At 45.9% G+C, this 18,740-nt stretch overlaps 1 protein-coding gene across 1 annotated transcript in view; it reads right to left on the reverse strand.

The window, feature by feature from the left end:
- Nucleotides 1–5,591: 5,591 nt before the first annotated feature.
- Nucleotides 5,592–18,740, reverse strand: part of RANBP17 (RAN binding protein 17) — a 140,951-nt gene continuing 127,802 nt past the window's right edge. Inside the window, exons 24-26 of the mRNA XM_010005557.1 lie at nt 12,085–12,183; nt 8,774–8,901; nt 5,592–5,688 (exon numbers count right to left, since the gene is read on the reverse strand). Coding sequence (XP_010003859.1) covers nt 5,592–5,688; nt 8,774–8,901; nt 12,085–12,183 — 324 coding nt within the window. The remainder of the gene's footprint in view (nt 5,689–8,773; nt 8,902–12,084; nt 12,184–18,740) is intronic.

Below are 18,740 nucleotides of genomic sequence, written 5' to 3' on the forward strand. Positions count from 1 at the left end.
TCTCCAGGCGTGCACATCCCAGGCTGCCCTCCAGCTGTGCACATCCCGGGCTGCCCCCCAGCTGTGCACATCCCGGGCTGCCCCCCAGATGTGCACATCCCAGGCTGCCCTCCAGCTGTGCACACCCCGGGCTGCCCTCCAGCTGTGCACACCCCGGGCTGCCCTCCAGCTGTGCACATCCCGGGCTGCCCTCCAGATGTGCACATCCCAGGCTGCCCTCCAGCTGTGCACATCCCGGGCTGCCCCCCAGATGTGCACATCCCGGGCTGCCCCCCAGATGTGCACATCCCGGGCTGCCCCCCAGATGTGCACATCCCGGGCTGCCCCCCAGATGTGCACATCCCGGGCTGCCCCCCAGATGTGCACATCCCGGGCTGCCCCCCAGATGTGCACATCCCGGGCTGCCCCCCAGATGTGCACATCCCGGGCTGCCCCCCAGATGTGCACATCCCGGGCTGCCCCCCAGATGTGCACATCCCGGGCTGCCCCCCAGATGTGCACATCCCGGGCTGCCCCCCAGATGTGCACATCCCAGGCTGCCCTCCAGCTGTGCACACCCCGGGCTGCCCTCCAGCTGTGCACACCCCGGGCTGCCCTCCAGCTGTGCACATCCCGGGCTGCCCTCCAGCTGTGCACATCCCGGGCTGCCCCCCAGCTGTGCACATCCCGGGCTGCCCCCCAGATGTGCACATCCCAGGCTGCCCTCCAGCTGTGCACACCCCGGGCTGCCCTCCAGCTGTGCACACCCCGGGCTGCCCTCCAGCTGTGCACATCCCGGGCTGCCCCCCAGCTGTGCACATCCCGGGCTGTCCTCCAGCTGTGCACATCCCGGGCTGCCCCCCAGCTGTGCACACCCCGGGCTGCCCCCCAGCTGTGCACATCCCGGGCTGCCCCCCAGCTGTGCACGTCCCGGGCTGCCCTCCTTGGCACACTGTTCTGCACGTCCATGGTTCATACCACGAGGAAGTGGCAGCAGATGCTGGGATGTTTCTGTGGCAGCTCCTGGTTTTGGCAGCAAAATTCACAGTGGGCAAGGCCAGTCCTGTTCTCTAGTGCCACCTCTAGTGGGTATGGTGGGGTAAATTAAACTGCTGCAGGAAACCAACATATTTTGAGTGCTTAGCACATCCCTGTTACATACAAATCATCTGGAAGTCAGCACCTGAGGACAAAAAGAACTTGTTCCTCAGCTGTAGCCCTGGAAGTAGGATCCCTGGAGGGTGAAGGTGTGACATGGATGTTCAGGCTGGAGAGGGACATGGCTGCTCTGCATCCTGGCATGGGAAGGAGAAGGAGGAGGGGACAGCTGAAAGCAGGGTATGTGCAGCAAGGTGCTGCTTCTGCTCTGCCCACACCTGACTGTGCCCATCTGGGAGGACAAGCTGGCAGGTAGGTGCTGAGGTGTGCACACAGGAGGGTGATGTGGTCCTGTCCCTTCTACCTTCTCATGTAGGAAGCCCTGGGACAAAGCACTGGCCTTGCTGCCATGTCCTGGTGATGGAAAGGGACCCCAGAGTGACCAACCTGCTGCTGTGCTCTCTCAGGCAGGCACCTTGCTCCCCTGGGAACAACGCCAGCTTTGGGTGCTCAGAAGAGTGAAGCAGCAGTTTTGTCAGCCCAGAAGGGTTAAATCAGCTGCTTTGTTTCTGAGGCAAGAGCCCTTGTCTGAAGGTCATTCCCCTCTGCCCCTTCCTTCAGTCTGGGGGCTGCCCCTCTCTGGGCTGCAGCTGGGGAGAGCACCCTAGGCAGGCAGAGAGGGCCAGGGAGCTCAGGCCCACCTGCACCAGCTCCTTCCCAATGTATATTCCCATCCCCTCCACTGAGGAGCTCGAGGCACCAGCCCCTGCCCTCTGTGTCCCCGTGGGTAGAAGCAGCTCAGGCCCACTGGAGTGAGCAGCTCCAGGTGGCTGGCAGCCTCTGCCTCAGTGGCTTCAACTCACAACTCAAAGCACACCTTGATGGGGCTGGTAACCCACAACTGTTCTATTAGAAAAGCCAGAACTTTTAGTCCAGAATCCATGCACCAGTCCATGGAAGCCTGAGACTTCATGAGATGGGAAGGGTGTGAGGGAAGGGCTGGGGAAGAATGATTGCTGAGGGGAAGGGAGCTCAGGGAGGGAGGATGGGAACACAGGGCTCTGTTTCCTTCTGCCTTCCCTGATAAAAGCAAGGCTGACAGGGAACATCCCAGCACCAGGGACAAATCCTGACAGAGGCTGAGAGAGGCAATGGCATCTGGGCTCCCTGGCAGCAGTGCCAGCCCCAGCTGAAGGAGGAGGCTGGAAGGTATCACAGGTCTACACAGCCAGTGCTTCAACAAGGCTTCCTTCTCTCTCTTATTCTTATTTTACACAACAACAAGCAGCTGCTACCAGATTTTTCTACTAAATATTACTTTTGTTGGGCAAATTACATTAGGATGGATGCTGCAGGTATCCATTAAGGTTTATTTATCGTGATAGTGTTTGGATCTCACGCTCATAAATAACTGATGTGATGGCTTTTGTTTGTAGAAGTGTAACTTACATATTTTATTATGCTTTCTGTAAACCTCAAAAAGAATGTTGTCAAAGCAGTGCCTCTTAACAGCAGCCTAAACTATGGCACATAAAGTCTACACTAACATTATTTTTTAATACAGCAAGGAAGCGTGTTCTGCCCCTGCAGTTTGAGAGGTTTGCTGTCATCATAAACTCCTACTACAATAAAACATTAACAAGTCTAAGGAGTTAGTCTGTAAGGTGTGCTTATGCTGGTGGCTGACTTTCTCCTAAGGCTCCTTACAGAAGCAGGGCAAGGTAGCAAAGCTCAGGTTTTCCCCAGGAACCCACCCCAGCCTGCTGGGGGGCTGCTCCAGGGGTTTGTTCTCCTTTGCAGCAGGGCAGGCACTTCCCTGGGGTGCAGAGCTCAGTGCTCTTCACTGTGACAACATAAACTGCATTTGGGGGAAGAGTCAAACCTCTTCTGCAGTCCCAAGTTGTCTGCATCATCAGACAAGCCTGCATCAGTTTCTTGAGATGAAATCACTTGGGGCAGAGAAGCACCTCCCATCCAGCGTTTCCCATTCCATTGTTTCCACACGTATAAATATATATATATATATATATATATATATATATATATTTAGAGGAGAAAAAAAATTAACACATCCCTCCTAAGGCAATTATGCCAGTTTAAAAAATGTGTAAGGCATTACATGTGCTTTGTAAACACACAAGGAAATTCTGGGCTGTGCCCATTTTGACAGCCCCCTTTTAAAAAGCTGACAGGAAGGACTGAACAAAACCTTGAGTCACAAAACACACCCTGTTTGCTGTGCAATCCATTCCCTAACCTAAAAGCAAGCCTATTCACATGGCCAACTACTCTAAGTAAGTTCCTGTTGTCAATTGTTAACCAAGGTTGAAATGCTGCTCAAACACACGTCCTGAGTTTGCCCAGTTTGTAACACGCAGTTTAGGATCTCGCTGGTAAGTTCTGACACGGGATGTGCTTGAAGGGGAATCTCAGGCCCTGCCTGAGCACTGGGGGAGCCAGTCACCTAAAGCAGGCACCGAGGCTGCCTGCTGAGCTATGGGGCACACCTGTTCCACAGCCCAAACTCCATGTCAGCAGCCCAGGCTGGCTGGTGGGCACACCCTGATGGGCACAGGGGCCACAGAACCCGTTGGCTTTCACAGAACCACAGAATGTGTGGGGTTGGAAGGGACCTTTAAAAGTTCTCTAGTCCAGCCCCCCCACAGTACACAGGGACCCTTTTAACTAGACCAGGTTGCTCAGAGCCCCATCAAGCCTGACCTTGAATGTCTCCAGGGATGGGGCCTCCACCACCTCTCTGGGCAACCTGTTCCACCACCCTCATAGTAAAGATCTTCTTCCTGATACCCAGTCTAAATCTGCCCTGCTCTAGTTTAAGGCCATTGCCCCTTCATCCTACCACTCCATGCCCTTGTAGTTAATCTGAGCCCTAAATGCCAACGTTTGGAGCTGCTTATACAGCCAGAAACCTTTTCCCAAAGCCCAGCTCACCCCAAGACCTGCACACACCTTCCTCTGTGCAGTCTGGCAGCTTTTAAAGGATGACCTGGCAGCACAGATTCCTTTGAGGACCAAAAAGGAGTGGGAGATGGGAAGGACTGTACTAATGCATAGGGGTTGGATCTGTTGATAATCATAGAATCCCAGACTGGTTTGGGTTGGAAGGGACCTTAAAGATCATCTAGATCCAACCCCTCCTGCATGGGCAGGGACACCTCCCACTTTCTGCAAGGCTTTCAAACCTCAGCACACAGCACTGGGCTTGCGTTGCAGGAACACCCTGGATCTGCAGCTCTTCAGTAACCTCCACTGCTTATTTTCTCAAGCACTTGACACTCTTCAAAATCAGACCCTTTGGTTGCAGATTAAACACTTTCTCCCTCTGAGTTTAAATATCAACAGAAAACTGCTTAACAAAATTACTGCCTCTCAGATTTAGAACCTGCAATTTAAAAATGTGCAAAAAAGTAAAGAGTTACAAAGAAAAAACTGGGAAAAAAGCTGTAAGAAATACAGGTACAAATCTTTTCTCCCTGTTGGCCACAATTAAAAATTCCCATTTTTAGATGAACAGTAGTGAAATATTACTAAAAATGCAAGTGCAAGCAAGCATGAAAAACACATGAAATCCATTATTTATAGAAGAAAAAAAAAAGAAGAAAAAACCCTACCCAATTCAAACCCAACACCAATAGTTTGTAATTGCACATAATAGCTTTACTACATTATAAACTAATTGACTTCTTGCTTAAATTGTCCTAATTTTTGTCAGATCTTGCTTCAATTAATTTGTTCATTTCCTCAGCCCACACAGGACCTCCTGCCCACCACAGAATGGGAGGAATTGTTCCCCACAAAGCCAGCAGGGCAAACATGAGGTGAGATTTGGACTGGAGGAGGGATTTTGTTCTGATACAGACCAAGCTCTTTACAACCTCTGAGAGGTGAAGACAAACCTACTGAATTTGCTGTCCCAGATGCATTCATTGTGTCACACCCCGTTGAAATGGGGGCCCTAAGTCTCTGCCTTGTTGTCCACGTTGTCATTAACCATCACTGCTGAAAAGAAATATATAACATCTTGTAGAAAAATAGCAATTTTATTATTTCAAAAGAGATGTCATATAAAATTTGTACTGGTTTTCATCTCATTTTCAAACACGTGTGACCTCAGTCAGAGCGAGCTCGGAGGTTTTAACTGATGAGATACTATTTACTAACATGTGTAGAGCTGAGAATCATTAACTTGATACCAGTTTAGAAGGAAGGCATATTTATTTTGTTCTTTGGTTAAGTTCTGCTTCTACACCATTTCAGGAAGGTAAAGGAACAGGGTAATAACTGTTGATAAGAAAAGCTGAGAACGTTCTTCAAACTAAGGCCGATTTGCCGTTGGTTTCACGATTATAAATCCTTACACTTAGGTGAGAGATATAAAAAGGCAGAAAGGTATCTTCAAAAAATAGTTTTCACAAGGGTCAAAAATCTGTCTAACAATACAACAGTCTCAGAGTTAGTTGGTTAGTCAGTGCTGTGTGTTGCCAAAGTCATCGTCAACTCATCATGTCCGAGCTGCCGGGCTCGGCGGCCGCGTCACCACGCAAAGCGTCAGCCACGTCCCTTCGGAAGACTGACATGTTCTGAGTGAACCTGGGAAAGAGAAGAGCCAGAGCTTGGGTTAAAAGAGACCTGATGCTGAGAGATGTAGCTCAAGAATCGGTAAAAAGAATAACTGAAATGTAACTGAGGAAACTGCCCCCCCACACGACCAGGTTCGCTCAAGAAACAGCCCTGAGAAGTAACGAGGGTGTGAACACGTATGGGCAGTGTTATCAACAGGGAGAAACACTTTAAAAGTCAGCTTGGAAATGGATGCAATGAGAAACCTTTCCCTCTCATGTGACTCAGAACACGTCCCTTCTCCCAAACCTCCAGCAAAGGGCTCTTGGGGACATGTCCAGATGGTCACCAAGGCCAGGCTCTCTCAGACCTACCTTCGTCCCTCAGGAGTGGTGTCAGAGCACAACCTGTCTCTCAGTGAAACCTGGTACCATCACCCATCTGGCACAGAATCAAGTCACAAAAATGTTCCCCAACAGTTCTCTACTGGCAGGTGTAGGACAGGAAATCTGCCCAGTGCCACCACACCCCAGACAGAATGACAACTCTGATCCATCTTGTGTGACAGCCCAAATCTGACCTACTCCCTTAGTCTAGCCTGACCTGAAACAGAGTTTAATTGACATACATCACATCTTATGTAAGCATTTTAAAAAGAACTGCTAAAAAACACATAAGAAGATGGTTTAAAATGTCAGAAACATATCTTGCACCCTGCATTTAGGGTTTTTCAAATCTTCTTTTGTTTGTTGCCTCAATGCTCTTCACTTTGATTGTGTTGGACTTTGCTGGCTCACTATAGTGAAGCTAATAAAGGTTCTCGAAGAACAGCTCCTTAGGGCTCCTTCCTGCCAAGGCCTGCTGGACAGGTGCTTGCAAAACTGATGGGATCTCAGCAAAGGTCTCTTTGCTGGACCAGGGGTAATAATCCTTCCTGCCTGCCTCCTCTCTGCTCTACTTTATGGGCATGTCTTGCAGCAGTGTGGTAACCTGGGGCTCGCTGTGCCTGGGAATACAGGATGCAATTATGAGTTCATTCTTTATTCTATTCATAATTTTTTACGTTTGTGCTTATTTCCTTACTAATGGAAATTGATTTCTGCTCAGTTTTAAACAATCACAGTTAAAAAGAAGCCTCCTGTTCCACGGAATAAATCTGAGAAGGTTTACAAATCAAGAGCTGCAAGTGGAAAAGCCATTGTTACCACCTCCTGCTGTTTGCTGGGGAAGTGAGGGCTGAAAAGTCTTCCCAGGTTAGACAGGTGGGTGCTCCTGAGACAGCCAAGCACCCTCACACCTGCACCCACCCCTCCCTGCCTGCACTTCACAACAGCTCTCCAAGAGCTTCACACCACTGCCCATCTGGGAGCCCTCCACAGCACCTCGAGGTGAAAATCCCCCCTCACATCCACGGATATTTGCATCTGACTCTTGCTGAATCCTGTATCTGCTGGCAGCCTGAGAGCTGGAAGTCTCTGCTGGTGCCCTCAACAGGAGAGCTCAGGCAGCTGAGCTGGATGCTCCAGGCTGCCCATCCACCCTGCCCTGCTCCCAGCCTGGAGGCCCCCTGCCCATCCCCTGCCCTCAGCCCCATTCTCTGCCCTCAGCCCCTGCCCATCCCCTGCCCTCAGTCCCATTCCCTGCCCTCAGCCCCTGCCCATCCCCTGCCCTCAGCCCCATTCCCTGCCCTCAGCCCCATTCCCACCCCCTGCCCTCAGGCTGGGCTGGCTCAGCCACCCACCCCCATTCTGGCCTTCACATCTGGGGGTCTCAGAATAAGACAGCCCAGAGAAAACCCACATCAAAGCCTGTTTTCCTCAACAAACAATGCTATCTTAAGGACTTCTTGCCTTCAGTAAATGGAAATAAATAGGGAACTAGGAAACTATCTAGTTATAAGTGTTAGTTTTCCTGTTTCTTACTTTTTCTTTTCTTTCTTTTCCCACCCTTCAGGACTGTTGAGTCAAATGCCTCCCCTTGGCACTGCCAGCTCTAGGGTCAGACAATGTCCAACAGCTCATCACTGCCAGCTCTGTTTTTCTTTGCTTTACCAGGCATTCTCCTCCTTCCTGGTGGCTTCTCTGCCTCTTCCCCAGGTTTTCTGCTGATCCATAATACAAGTCACACAGGAAGTTTGTCTGATTTATTAGTGCCATGGATGTGATCTTTTGGCTTCCAAACTCCCCTGTCTCTGGCTATCACCCACAGTCAGGCCATAAGGAACTTACACCTTTAGTACCAGAATTGAGATGGAAAATGAAATTAAATTGTGGAGACCATAATTAGCACAAAACTATTTAAGAACAAAACAAGTTCAACATAATTTTCACATCAAGAAATGAAGAAGTCAGAGAAATAAAATCAACACATGGTTTTAGCCATCACTTCCCTCCAAGTCGCCTTCCATGTTTGTTTCAAGCTTTCCAGGAAGTTCCTGTCTGGACTTGGGTTGTGTCTCTACATTTTCAAGATTTGCTTTGGTTGAATAATTCCCATGGAACAGAAAATGCAGCTAACTAGGTAACAAAAGGTTGAAGTGAACATTAAATGCAGACAAATGTGCCACTTCTCTTGTCAAGGCCTCTATTCTGCTTGTCAAATGAGGGCAGGATTGGGTGGATTTGAGAGTCATGTTTAAAAAATCAGTAATTCTTGCCTCATTTATATCTACAATGTGTAAGTGGCTCCACTGGGTGCCTTCCCTTTCTGGCACTTCACAAGCAGTTGCTTCCCAGCAGCAAGAAAAGGCTCTGTCAGAGCATCAGCACTGCTGGAGGCTGAAGCAAGTGTTTTATCAGAGGGGTTTAAGGCTGGAAAAAGGAACCTCCCAAGTGAGAAAGCAGCAGCTGCAGCCTGGCAAACCTTGACTCTGGCATTAAATTAGGAAATACATTTCTGACCAAGAAAACACACCATTATCAAATGTTCAGGCTCCACCTGTTAAGCCTAGGGAGGAATTATTTAATAGAATATCACCTTCCTTTCAAAAGGGACTGCAGTTTAAGGCTACCTGGAGTATGTCCTATGTGATATGTACATATGTCCTATGTGATATATCTTTCCAGTTAAAGTTTCCATGTGTCTTTTTCACCTTACTTACGTGTTATGGACTTACCTGTCTCTGTTCTTCACCAGAAGGTTTTGCTCAACTCCTTCCATCAGACTCCTGAAGCACTGGTCCAGGACTTCCCGTTTGTTCTCAGGCTGACTGGCTACCAGGGTTGCCCTCAGCTCACTGAAGTACTGTGGCAGCAAAGCAGAGAACATGAAAGAATGAGGTTTGGGAATTTAAACTCAGTTACTCATCTTCACCTGGAGCACTCCTGAGCAAGTGCTTCCTGCTCTTCCCCCTGGGAGAGGAACTTGGCAAACTGCACAGAGCTCTGTCTGAGCTGGGCTCCACACCTTCTGCAGGGCACCAGCCCCAGCCTGAAGGTCAGTGCCAACCAGCCCCAGGAGGTGTTGGCCACCTCACCTGCTCCAGTGCAGAAAGCCACCTGGGAGAGGTGACAGAAGCATCCTTGGCTACTTCTCAAGTCCTTTCAGAATCTGCACTTGGCTATGGGCTCTAATCCCTTCAGAGCTGTGGTGAGACACACTCACCTTGCCTTCTTTAGAAGCTAAGTAATCTGTATTATCTTCTAGATACTATTCCCATTCTATCCAGGCAGATTTATAGACCAGGTAAAACAGAACTCGTTATCACCTTAGAAAAATGGAGGTTTAGTCTAGAAATACTGAATGGGAGGGGACCTCCAGTGTTACCCACTACTCTACTGCTAAGGCCAAGCAAGTCATGTAATCCTGCTTAGTTTTTATTATGCTGGTTGTGTCAGTCCCAATCTCATGGCCATGGGTGCAGGCACATCCATGGTGTAAGCCCTGATAAATACAATTATTCAGAGGAGAAGAACTGTTCTGATGAACCTGTGCCCAAGCACCTGGCAGAGTTTCTGAGCAGTCTGATCCTGCAGTCAGGAATAAATCACTGCTTTTCCCCAAATTTCAGGTGTATAACCAGAGAACTTGTTAAAGGACAAAACTCAGTTTTTAGTATGAAAAATGTAGTAGACTTTTGAAGTTAATGTAACTTATAGGGTGTTGTACAGTGCCAGAAAGTACAAAAGTTTTTCTTTGCTAGCTTTCTTAAAAACCTTTATGTGGTTTAAAGCTGTTCAAACCTGAAACGAATCTGAAATTAAACACCCAATTTTCCCATCAAGACTATGGGACAACAAAAGAAAATGTAGTAAAACCACAGCACTCCAGCACTAAGCCCTGACAACTCAAGAGGAGGATGGGAAGGGTTTGCTTTAATGTCTGCTTGGTAAATTACTTGCCCTCAACCCAGTTCCTCTCAAGCCCAGAACATCCTGTATCACACATCTGTGCTCACCACTGCAGCTGTACTGGAAGTGAATCAGGGAATCACAGACTGGTTTGGGCTGGAAAGGACCTTAAAGATCATTGCACCCTCTTGGTGCAAGCAGGTATAAACCCCAGGTAGAAATCCCCATGGAAACCTGATGCCTTTCCTTTGAGATGAGCTATGGGCAAAGAAGGTCTTATTAAAACAAAAGAAGAAGCAGGAAAACATGGCCAATGTGGGCTTGTGAACTCCAGAACTGTAGAGGCAGGAGCCCTGCCTGAAATAAAATAACTAATTTCCAATAAATAAACCAGCAGTGCACTGAAATGTGCCAAAACCCAGTTGCTTTTACAGCCTTATGTAAGTGCATGTCTTTCTTTTCCTGAACACAAAATAAATAACCTTGATGCAAAAGGGGCAATAAAGATATTGTAAACTCTATTTCCTGTTCTCCACCCTTCCAAAAGAAATGTAAGGCTTGTTCCTAAGTAAAGATGCTTGTACATATCCATGTCTCCTAAGCAAAACACATAATCACTAGAACTAGTCTAATTTCAGCAAAAAGAATATTCTGCCAGACCCAAATTTATTCCTTATGATTTACAGCTCCGTGGTTTTATCTTCAAGTGCAATATTTAATTTCTTCTCATCCTGAAGCATCAAAACCACATAATTAATATGTAGTCAGGCTAATACTTAAATGCTATAAATCAGGAGCATTATATAAACAAAAGTGTCGTCTTGAACAAGATTGGGAATGCACAAAACGACTTATTTCCCACTTTTATAATGATGCAGTGACTCAGAGCAGATAGCAAATGATTAGTTTTCCTTCCAAAGTAGGAAATATTGCTTCCATCTGTAAAGTATAATATCGTGATGTCATAAAGTTTTCCTAAACACTGAATTTGCCCTTATTCCCTCTCAATCATTTTAAAAGAACTGCTCTCTCTTATAGAGCTTGGATTTAAATCACAATAACACACCAAGAAGATGAATGACAGTGCTATTGGATATGGCTAAAATTGGATCCTTCAGCACAGGTGAATGATGAGACAGTGCTTCTCTTCTTGATATATTTTCTTCTTCTATTAGTTTCCTTCCTAGCTGGGATTTCAGTTTGAATTTTAATGTATGCAGTTGCTGCTAATCTTAGTGTCTTCTTTTTTTCCAGCACCCTCTTATTGTATAGACAATTCATTCTCCAAAGCAGTAATACACAGAGGCTTGTGGCTGCCCAAGAGATAAAGCAATTCAGAATAAAGTTAGAGCTAGCTCTGAAGTCTGGTGAATACAACAGGTCAATATCCTCAGAAACAATGCCTTGCCATGCCAAAAATGCACACATTTACATCACTGCACATGCCTTTACTCCCATGGTTCCCATTTCAGACAATATTGTCTCTATTAAGACACCAGGGAAACATGATGGGTAGATCCAAATTCATAGTTTCAGATTGTATTGAAAGGGCAGATTGCAGAGTATTTCCTGGTTTTACAGAATCTGCCAGAGATGCACACGATCCAAATTGCAATCAATGCCAGTACTTAGTGTAAGTGCTCAGATAATGCCCCCCCAAGCCAGTTGTTCCTGTGCAGCCTTTCAGAAAAAAAAACTGGTTAACTCCTTTTCTAGGAAGCAATTTCTCTGATGTGATTTCCACAGTCTTCTTGTTTCATATTTCTATCTAAAAGCCAGATGAGTTGGCACATCTTCTGGTCCTGCTAAATTCTGGTGAAGTGAAGACGTGGCATTTTTTAATTAATTGTACAGTTGCAAAATCTAAGCTTGGGTGTAAAAGTTGGGGTAAAGGTTTGAGAGGATTCTTCATCAAATTGAAGCCACTCAGCCCCTGAGAACTAAGCTGTAAAATACCTACCCAGTACATGAGCTGAACCCTACTCTCCACTCCTGATATGGGTGTAAAGGAGCAAGGTCCCAAGGAAAGAGATGGGGGATGCAAAGGGCAGCAGGCAGCTCTGTTCCATATGAAGTAATTATTTCAACTATCTGGGCACGAGAAGAGTGAATTTGGTGGAGTTTCTTCAATACTCACTTTCTCATTGAGAAGTATAAGTCCAAGCAGGGGTCTGGACACAGACCATTGGTTTCTGCAGTCTTCAAAAATGATGGTGTTCATTAGGATTGACATCATCTGAAAGGAAGTTCAGACAGTTCACATGAGTGTGGATACTGTTGTTATACTGTGTGATGTGGTGAGAAGGAAAAATGGAAGAAATTTCTACTAATCATGCTGAAATCACTGAGATTCCATCTCTGAGCACAGCACCACCAGTGTCATTCTTCCAAACAAGCATTTCCATAACCAGCACTACCAGGTGTGAAGTCAGAGAAAATGAACATCAAAACTTGGCTCTAAAGCAAAAGTTAAAGTTAAAACAAACATGAACTGAGAATTAGAACTGTGTTAATTTGAGGTACAAGCTCTGACCTGACTAGAGGGCTCTGCCCTCTTGTCACACTTGCTTCTAGGAGAGCCCTACCAGTAATCTGTACTAGTTGCAGATTAATCCCCAGCTGCTCTTTAAGATTCTGGTTTTCTCACATCCACCTGTCCTGTCCATGACACTGCCAGGTGTTTGAAGGGAGAGCTCCCAGTCTGGATGAGGTGATGCTGGTCACAGCAGGAAGCCAACCTATCTCTGCCCCTCCTGCCACAGCCACCAATCCAGCCTCTGATTTTAGACATTTTACTTTACTTCTGTGGCTCACTTTACAGAGCTCCACAGCAGGGATAAAGCCACTTCATCAACTATAAAGCACTGAGATCTCTCAACTCATACAGTGAAGTTGCCCTGGCACCCAAAGTGAAGGCACAGAATTCACTTTGCTCCTGGGCTGGCACATAACCAGAGCCTCCAGCTCCTGCCACAGGGACCACTCTCCTCTAAGGCCTCTCCCAGTCTTGCTCTGCTTCTACACCTCTGGTGTCTGTAGTTAGGAAGGGTAGGACTTGTTTAGGCATTGGCACAACTTTTGCAAAAAGAAATCACAAAATAACTATGGAATCCATTTAAAGATAAAGTGCTCTAAGATATCCTTGAGAGATGTCAGTCCAAAATGCCAAAGGCCACAACATACACGAACCTAAAAACATTACTCAGAGATTAAACAGAGTGAAAATTTGTAAAATGTCACCAGTAAATAGTTTGACTCACAGTTATAAAATATCTACACCCTAAAACCAAACATAGAGGAAGTAGAAAATCATTAAATCCTTTCTTCTAGGCCAATGAGTAGCTCTGAGCAGGTCTCCAGAGAACTGCCACACTGCAAACTAGCCTGTAATAACTGACCAAGGCAAGTCAAACAGCATGTTTCACTAAATGAAAAAGATGAATCCTAGCACTACAAACCACCTAGAACAGAGATATCCACAAATTATTTGAGCTTTCCAGACAGGAACATACGGTCTGGCGTGGGAAAGGCTGGTTCTTCACCTGACTTCACACTTTACATATCAGGCAAACTATTTTCAATTAATCTTAAGACAAAACCAGTTCTATGCTGCCTTGGGACTAATGCAAACAATTCAAAACCTCTGCACAAGCATTAACAGGGCCTGTATTCCAAACATGAACAATAATTACAACTTATTATGGTTCATTCATCTCCAGGTTTTAATCTCTGTAGCTTGAAACAGAAACAACTGCCAGGACAGAAGCATTTTTTAAAGTAATTAAACCAACACACACAGGCTGTGATTTAGAGCATCATGACTGACATGCCTGTGTTTCTCAAAAGAGGTGCAATGCAGATGGGAAGACTTTCAATGTGATGCTTAATCTAAAAAGGGCAGGCTCAGTGACAAGTTCACAGCTGACCCAGAGGGAAGGTGCCATCTCTTCAAACTCCAGCTTTATCAAACAACTCACCAGGATGCCTTGAGGTCTTTAGCCCAGAATTGCTACTAAATTGCAAATGAACTGTCAAACAAATATTCTAGGAAAGTTTTTGGCCTAAATATGGAAGATGACCTGGGAAACACTTATTTGTGCCTAAGTAGAACAGAGAGTACTGCAATAAGCACAGAATATGATGAATGTTACACTTCATAACAACAAAGCCAACATGAAGCAATCTACAGAACAGCAACTATTAATTGTGTGCTTTGATACTGGCCAACTGGGACAGGAGACAGCAAAAACCTCCCTCCCACTTCCAGGCTTTTCATCTGACAAGATCTCACTGTCAAAACATTTTTCATTCTACTTCTGACCCTACGGATTAACGAAGCAGAACCCTGTGAGAAATCATGAGCTGCACAGGGACCAACACTGCAGTGAGGAGTTGGGCCATGCCCACATCTGTCTTCTTCATGGACCAACCCATTCCTTTCAGTGAAACCGGGCAGTTTCACCACTGTTGCCTGTTTAAAGGAACTGCTGGGACCAGTGGTACCATTGCAGGAATATGAACAAGGCTGTAACACCTGCCCCTGAGCTCTCCCAGCAGTGATTCAGGCCTCTTGTGAAGTTATAAAAGATTATTACTTGCAGAGGTGGACGATTTGGATGCTACTGTGTTGTCTTGGCAGATCTCTCAGACATCCCACTTCTTGCAAAGACTGGAACAAAAATAACCAAGGCATTCAGAGCTGCGTGGGGCAAACCTCTGTGTCCCAGCAAGACCTCTGTTGGAGGGTGTCAGGAGTGCAACTTTACCACACAGGCAGGAGACAACCAGCAATTACTGCACCTAATCCCACCAACGTGAACCCCACGGTAACAGCCTTGAACTTCCTGCTCCTGATTTCCAGGTGGCTTTGGTTTCCTGTGCTGCTTCTGCAGGAGCCCACAGCAAGCTGTGTGCATTCCAGCTCCTCATGCTGCTGCCACGCTCCAGGAGAGCCTGCTCCTGCCAACAAGAGCTGGGACACCCACCTGCAGGGAAGGGCTCCCCTCTGCAGGAGGAAAGGCAAGAAGCTCCTCTGGATGAGCCCCACACCACCTTCCAACAAAGCTCTGCCTCAGCCAACAGCACATTTACCAGACTTCAATCCTTCCTCAGGCAGGGGTAGCACGAATTCTCCCTCTCTTGCCTCTCTACTGTTTCACATCTTATAGAACAGCTTCTTCCTACGCTGGCAAGTGACATCCTCAGCTTCCTCCTTCAGACTTTCTGTGAACAGAGATTTGACTGTTGTCATCAGGAGAAACAGGCCAAGCCAATGGAGGAAAGAATTTCTAGATACTAGATGCACAGCTCCATGTATACACCCATTTTTTGTTACTCCCCTGAGCTGTTCACGTCATGAAGGAACTCAAGCTCTTAAAGCTTCTGCAGGAGGCTTGGAAACAACGTGCTGCCTTCTTAATATTTCAGCTGCTGACACACATTTACATGTATTTGAATTTATGATGGCAACACCAACCAAAATGCTAACCACAATTTTCTGAAGATGAGATCTTGCCCAACAACACCTGCAAGGGAGGAGATGAATGCAGTTACCAGCCAGCACCTGGACCCAGGTACAGGAGCAAGCACTCAGCAGCCAACAGCAGCACTAGCTGCATTTTTATTTCACTTCTTTTGAGAAGTGCAGAGCATTTTCCAGATGTTAGTTAGCTCCAAAGCGTGCCACTGAGATACATCAGCTTTACCTACATCAGCCACTGAGATACATCAGCTCTACCAACACATTTTACAGAGGGAATGAGGAACAAAGGCACAGTGATACAGGCTGAGCCTGGGGCACCCCCTCAGCCCCTTCCAGCCATCCCCCAACCTGGTCATGTTGGTGCTGGAGACCTGCAGACCCTCTTCCCAGGCAGCAGCAGAAGCTGGTGGGGTTCAGGTGGACTTGCACATACTGGGCATGCAGGTGTCCAAGGGAAAGCCATGCTGTGGTACTCCTGCCTGGCTCCACCTTTGCCAAAAGCCTCATCCTCTAATTGAAGATCACAAAGCCTAATTGGGGATCACAAAGCAACTCAATGGCAAAACAAAGCAGAGGAGCAGCACAGATCAAACATATGGATTTTTTCTTTTCTAGGTGAAAAAGATCCTATTGACAGAAATAGAAACACTTTGTTTCAGGGATATGTCTTCTCTGGAGTGTGGGGCAGACCTGAGTCTGGGGCAGAAAACATGGTCTCAGGGTGGGGAGAGGAACATTAAAAAGGAAGGGGGTGGGGGAGCAGATGATCTATTTTCTACTCAGCTTAAAACAGCAGCCTTGCCTCTGCTCACTTAGCTTCAACATAAGGCATCACTTTATCTGGTTCAATAATGCTTCTCCTGACACATTTGTTCTTTACAAAAGGAACTATTGACAGAGCAGGCAAGAATAAAGAACTGGTCTTTCAATAAATTCATTCTTCAGTGCCTCTCTTCCTTCAGAGCTTCTCTCCTTCTTGGGCAGAGGAGGAAAATGCTGGCCAAGATAACCCTCATTATCAAAACTTTTTCTGAAGGAAGCTGGAAAAGAAGCTGCTTTTCCATTAAAAAGGATTTTTTTTTTTTTGTTGCTGCTCCATGTTACCAAGAGCACTTGCATCACTGTAGCTCCTGTAACTTATTTTGCTCTCCCATATGTTTGGATAAATACTTCACTCTGCTACAACTAATCACATTTTAACATAAAGAACCTTATGTTAACACCAGAGACAGAGATATATTCCTTTAAGAAAGAATGGTCTAAGAACATGCACAGCTTTTAACCAAACACTTGGCTTGTAATAACACTCCTTTTTTTCCATCCAGACCTGAAAAAGATTCAGATTTTAATTGTTTAGCATAATAAAAGTTGGTAGGTTTTTATAGCTCGAGCTTCAGACAAGTCCACTCTTAATTTAGGAGCTGTGATTACTAATTCAAGTGTCCTTTGGAGTTCTCAGCTCTTTCATCAATTCTTCCTATATCAATAAATGGATCATAATTTACTAATAATATTAGGAAGATTTATATGCTCTAAGTTTATTAAACATCTTAAATTTTAATCTATTGGTTTAAAAGATTTATTTTCCTAGAAAGCCTTCAGATTGTTATTTTCCACGTTCAAAGCTAAAACTCCCAGAGGTGAAACAAGACAACTAAAGCCTTTATTTATTATCAAAGTGAGAACCAGACCATTATTCCTGAACGAAAAATATTTAGCTGCCAGAAACAGCAAATCAGTTGAGATTTGCAATATGTACAAGTTTGGGCATCACATGTCTTGTTCCCCTGCATTAGGAAATGAAGCCCTCAGCCTATGTGGGCTACATTCCTCCAGATTTCTGCTCACAGAATATAGCATTTCCCCCTATTTAAATGTACTTCCAGTGTGTATATGGAAATAAACATTAGCAACTAAAATGTCATTATTCAACAGCTGAAGCTTAAAGAAGCTGTAGGAATTACCACGACTTATTCTTGGGACCCAATCTCAGATGTCAATTTGGAGCAGTTCATTGGGTCTGGCCTTCTTGTTCCCTTTTCATGAAAAAAATAAGGTATAAATGGGTGAAAACACCCAGAACAAGGCACCTGGCTGACACACTGCACATCATGAACCATGATATGCCTGCAGCTGAGGGACTGAAATATGACTTCAGTATATTTTTCATGGGGTATTCTTACCATTTATATGTCTTACTGGGAGAGTCTTTCCTCCCAGCGTTCTGAAGGGATGGAAAAGGGATGGCTATGGATGTGAAAAAGTTATGGAGAGCATGGAGTGTGGCATCTTCCTGGCTATGTCTTCAGGGGGCTGAACATGGGAGGTCCATCTGCAGTAGGTCCCAGTCGTGAGCCAGCAGAAAGAATAATAAAACCAGATTGTACTGCCTTATGTCAAACCCAGCTTTGCCCAACCCTAGCACACTTTCAAGCAGCAGTCTTGATCTCTTCCCTCCAATTTGAGGGCATATTCTAACATGACAGAACATGCTCTTTCCAAACTACAGTTGCATCTGAATTCTTTTACATGAAGGGCTACGACACTCGGTTCTGTCCTGCCTATCAGAACTGGGCCCATCTCTCCTAAGGGAGCCTGTGCTGCTGGGTGAGCTGGCATCCACCAAGGATGGAGAGGAGATGCCAGCTGGCTGCTCCACACTCAGCTACAGCAAAGCAGTGAGTCTCATGGGATGGAGCAGTTTTGCCTAGTTTAAGGTGGCTACATTAAACGCTGGGAGTGGAACAGTTAACTCCAGCCACACTGAAGATGCCTGACGAATGAAGCACCTCCTTTCTGCAGGGAGGAGGGGATACCTTGCACTAATTATTACCTTCCGGGGTGTGCTGACTTGCTTCAGTCTGTGCTGAATTTAATGTAAACCCTCTGTTGAATGTCACATATGCATATGCTGCCTGAAGTGCTAGATTTTGTATTTGGGTATCTGGTGTAGCTGACAGATGTTTACAAACTCGTGTATCTGCACAGCTTCTTTTTGCCTATCCATCTGTGCTCCCTGATAGACAGCAAATTATTCCACCTCAGGCTGGAATAATTTAAAATTGTGACATCAGCCCTTAATCTGCATGTTTTAGCTGGTAGCATTCAGAGGTTTTCAGTTACAGATACTAGAGAATCACTTTAAATTAACCAAGCTGTTTACTGAAGATTCAGTCCTTTCTAAACAAGCAGCCATGACTATTCAGCATTAACAGGCAGTTTTGAAGATGTCAGAACTGTGATTAACTGGGACTTTTGGAATGCACAACTTGTCATAATTTGTAACACAAACTCCAGATTGCTTTGGTGTA

Source organism: Chaetura pelagica, unplaced genomic scaffold, assembly GCF_000747805.2.
Source record: "Chaetura pelagica isolate M959 unplaced genomic scaffold, ChaPel_1.0 scaffold581, whole genome shotgun sequence".
Taxonomy (NCBI): Eukaryota; Metazoa; Chordata; class Aves; order Apodiformes; family Apodidae; genus Chaetura; species Chaetura pelagica.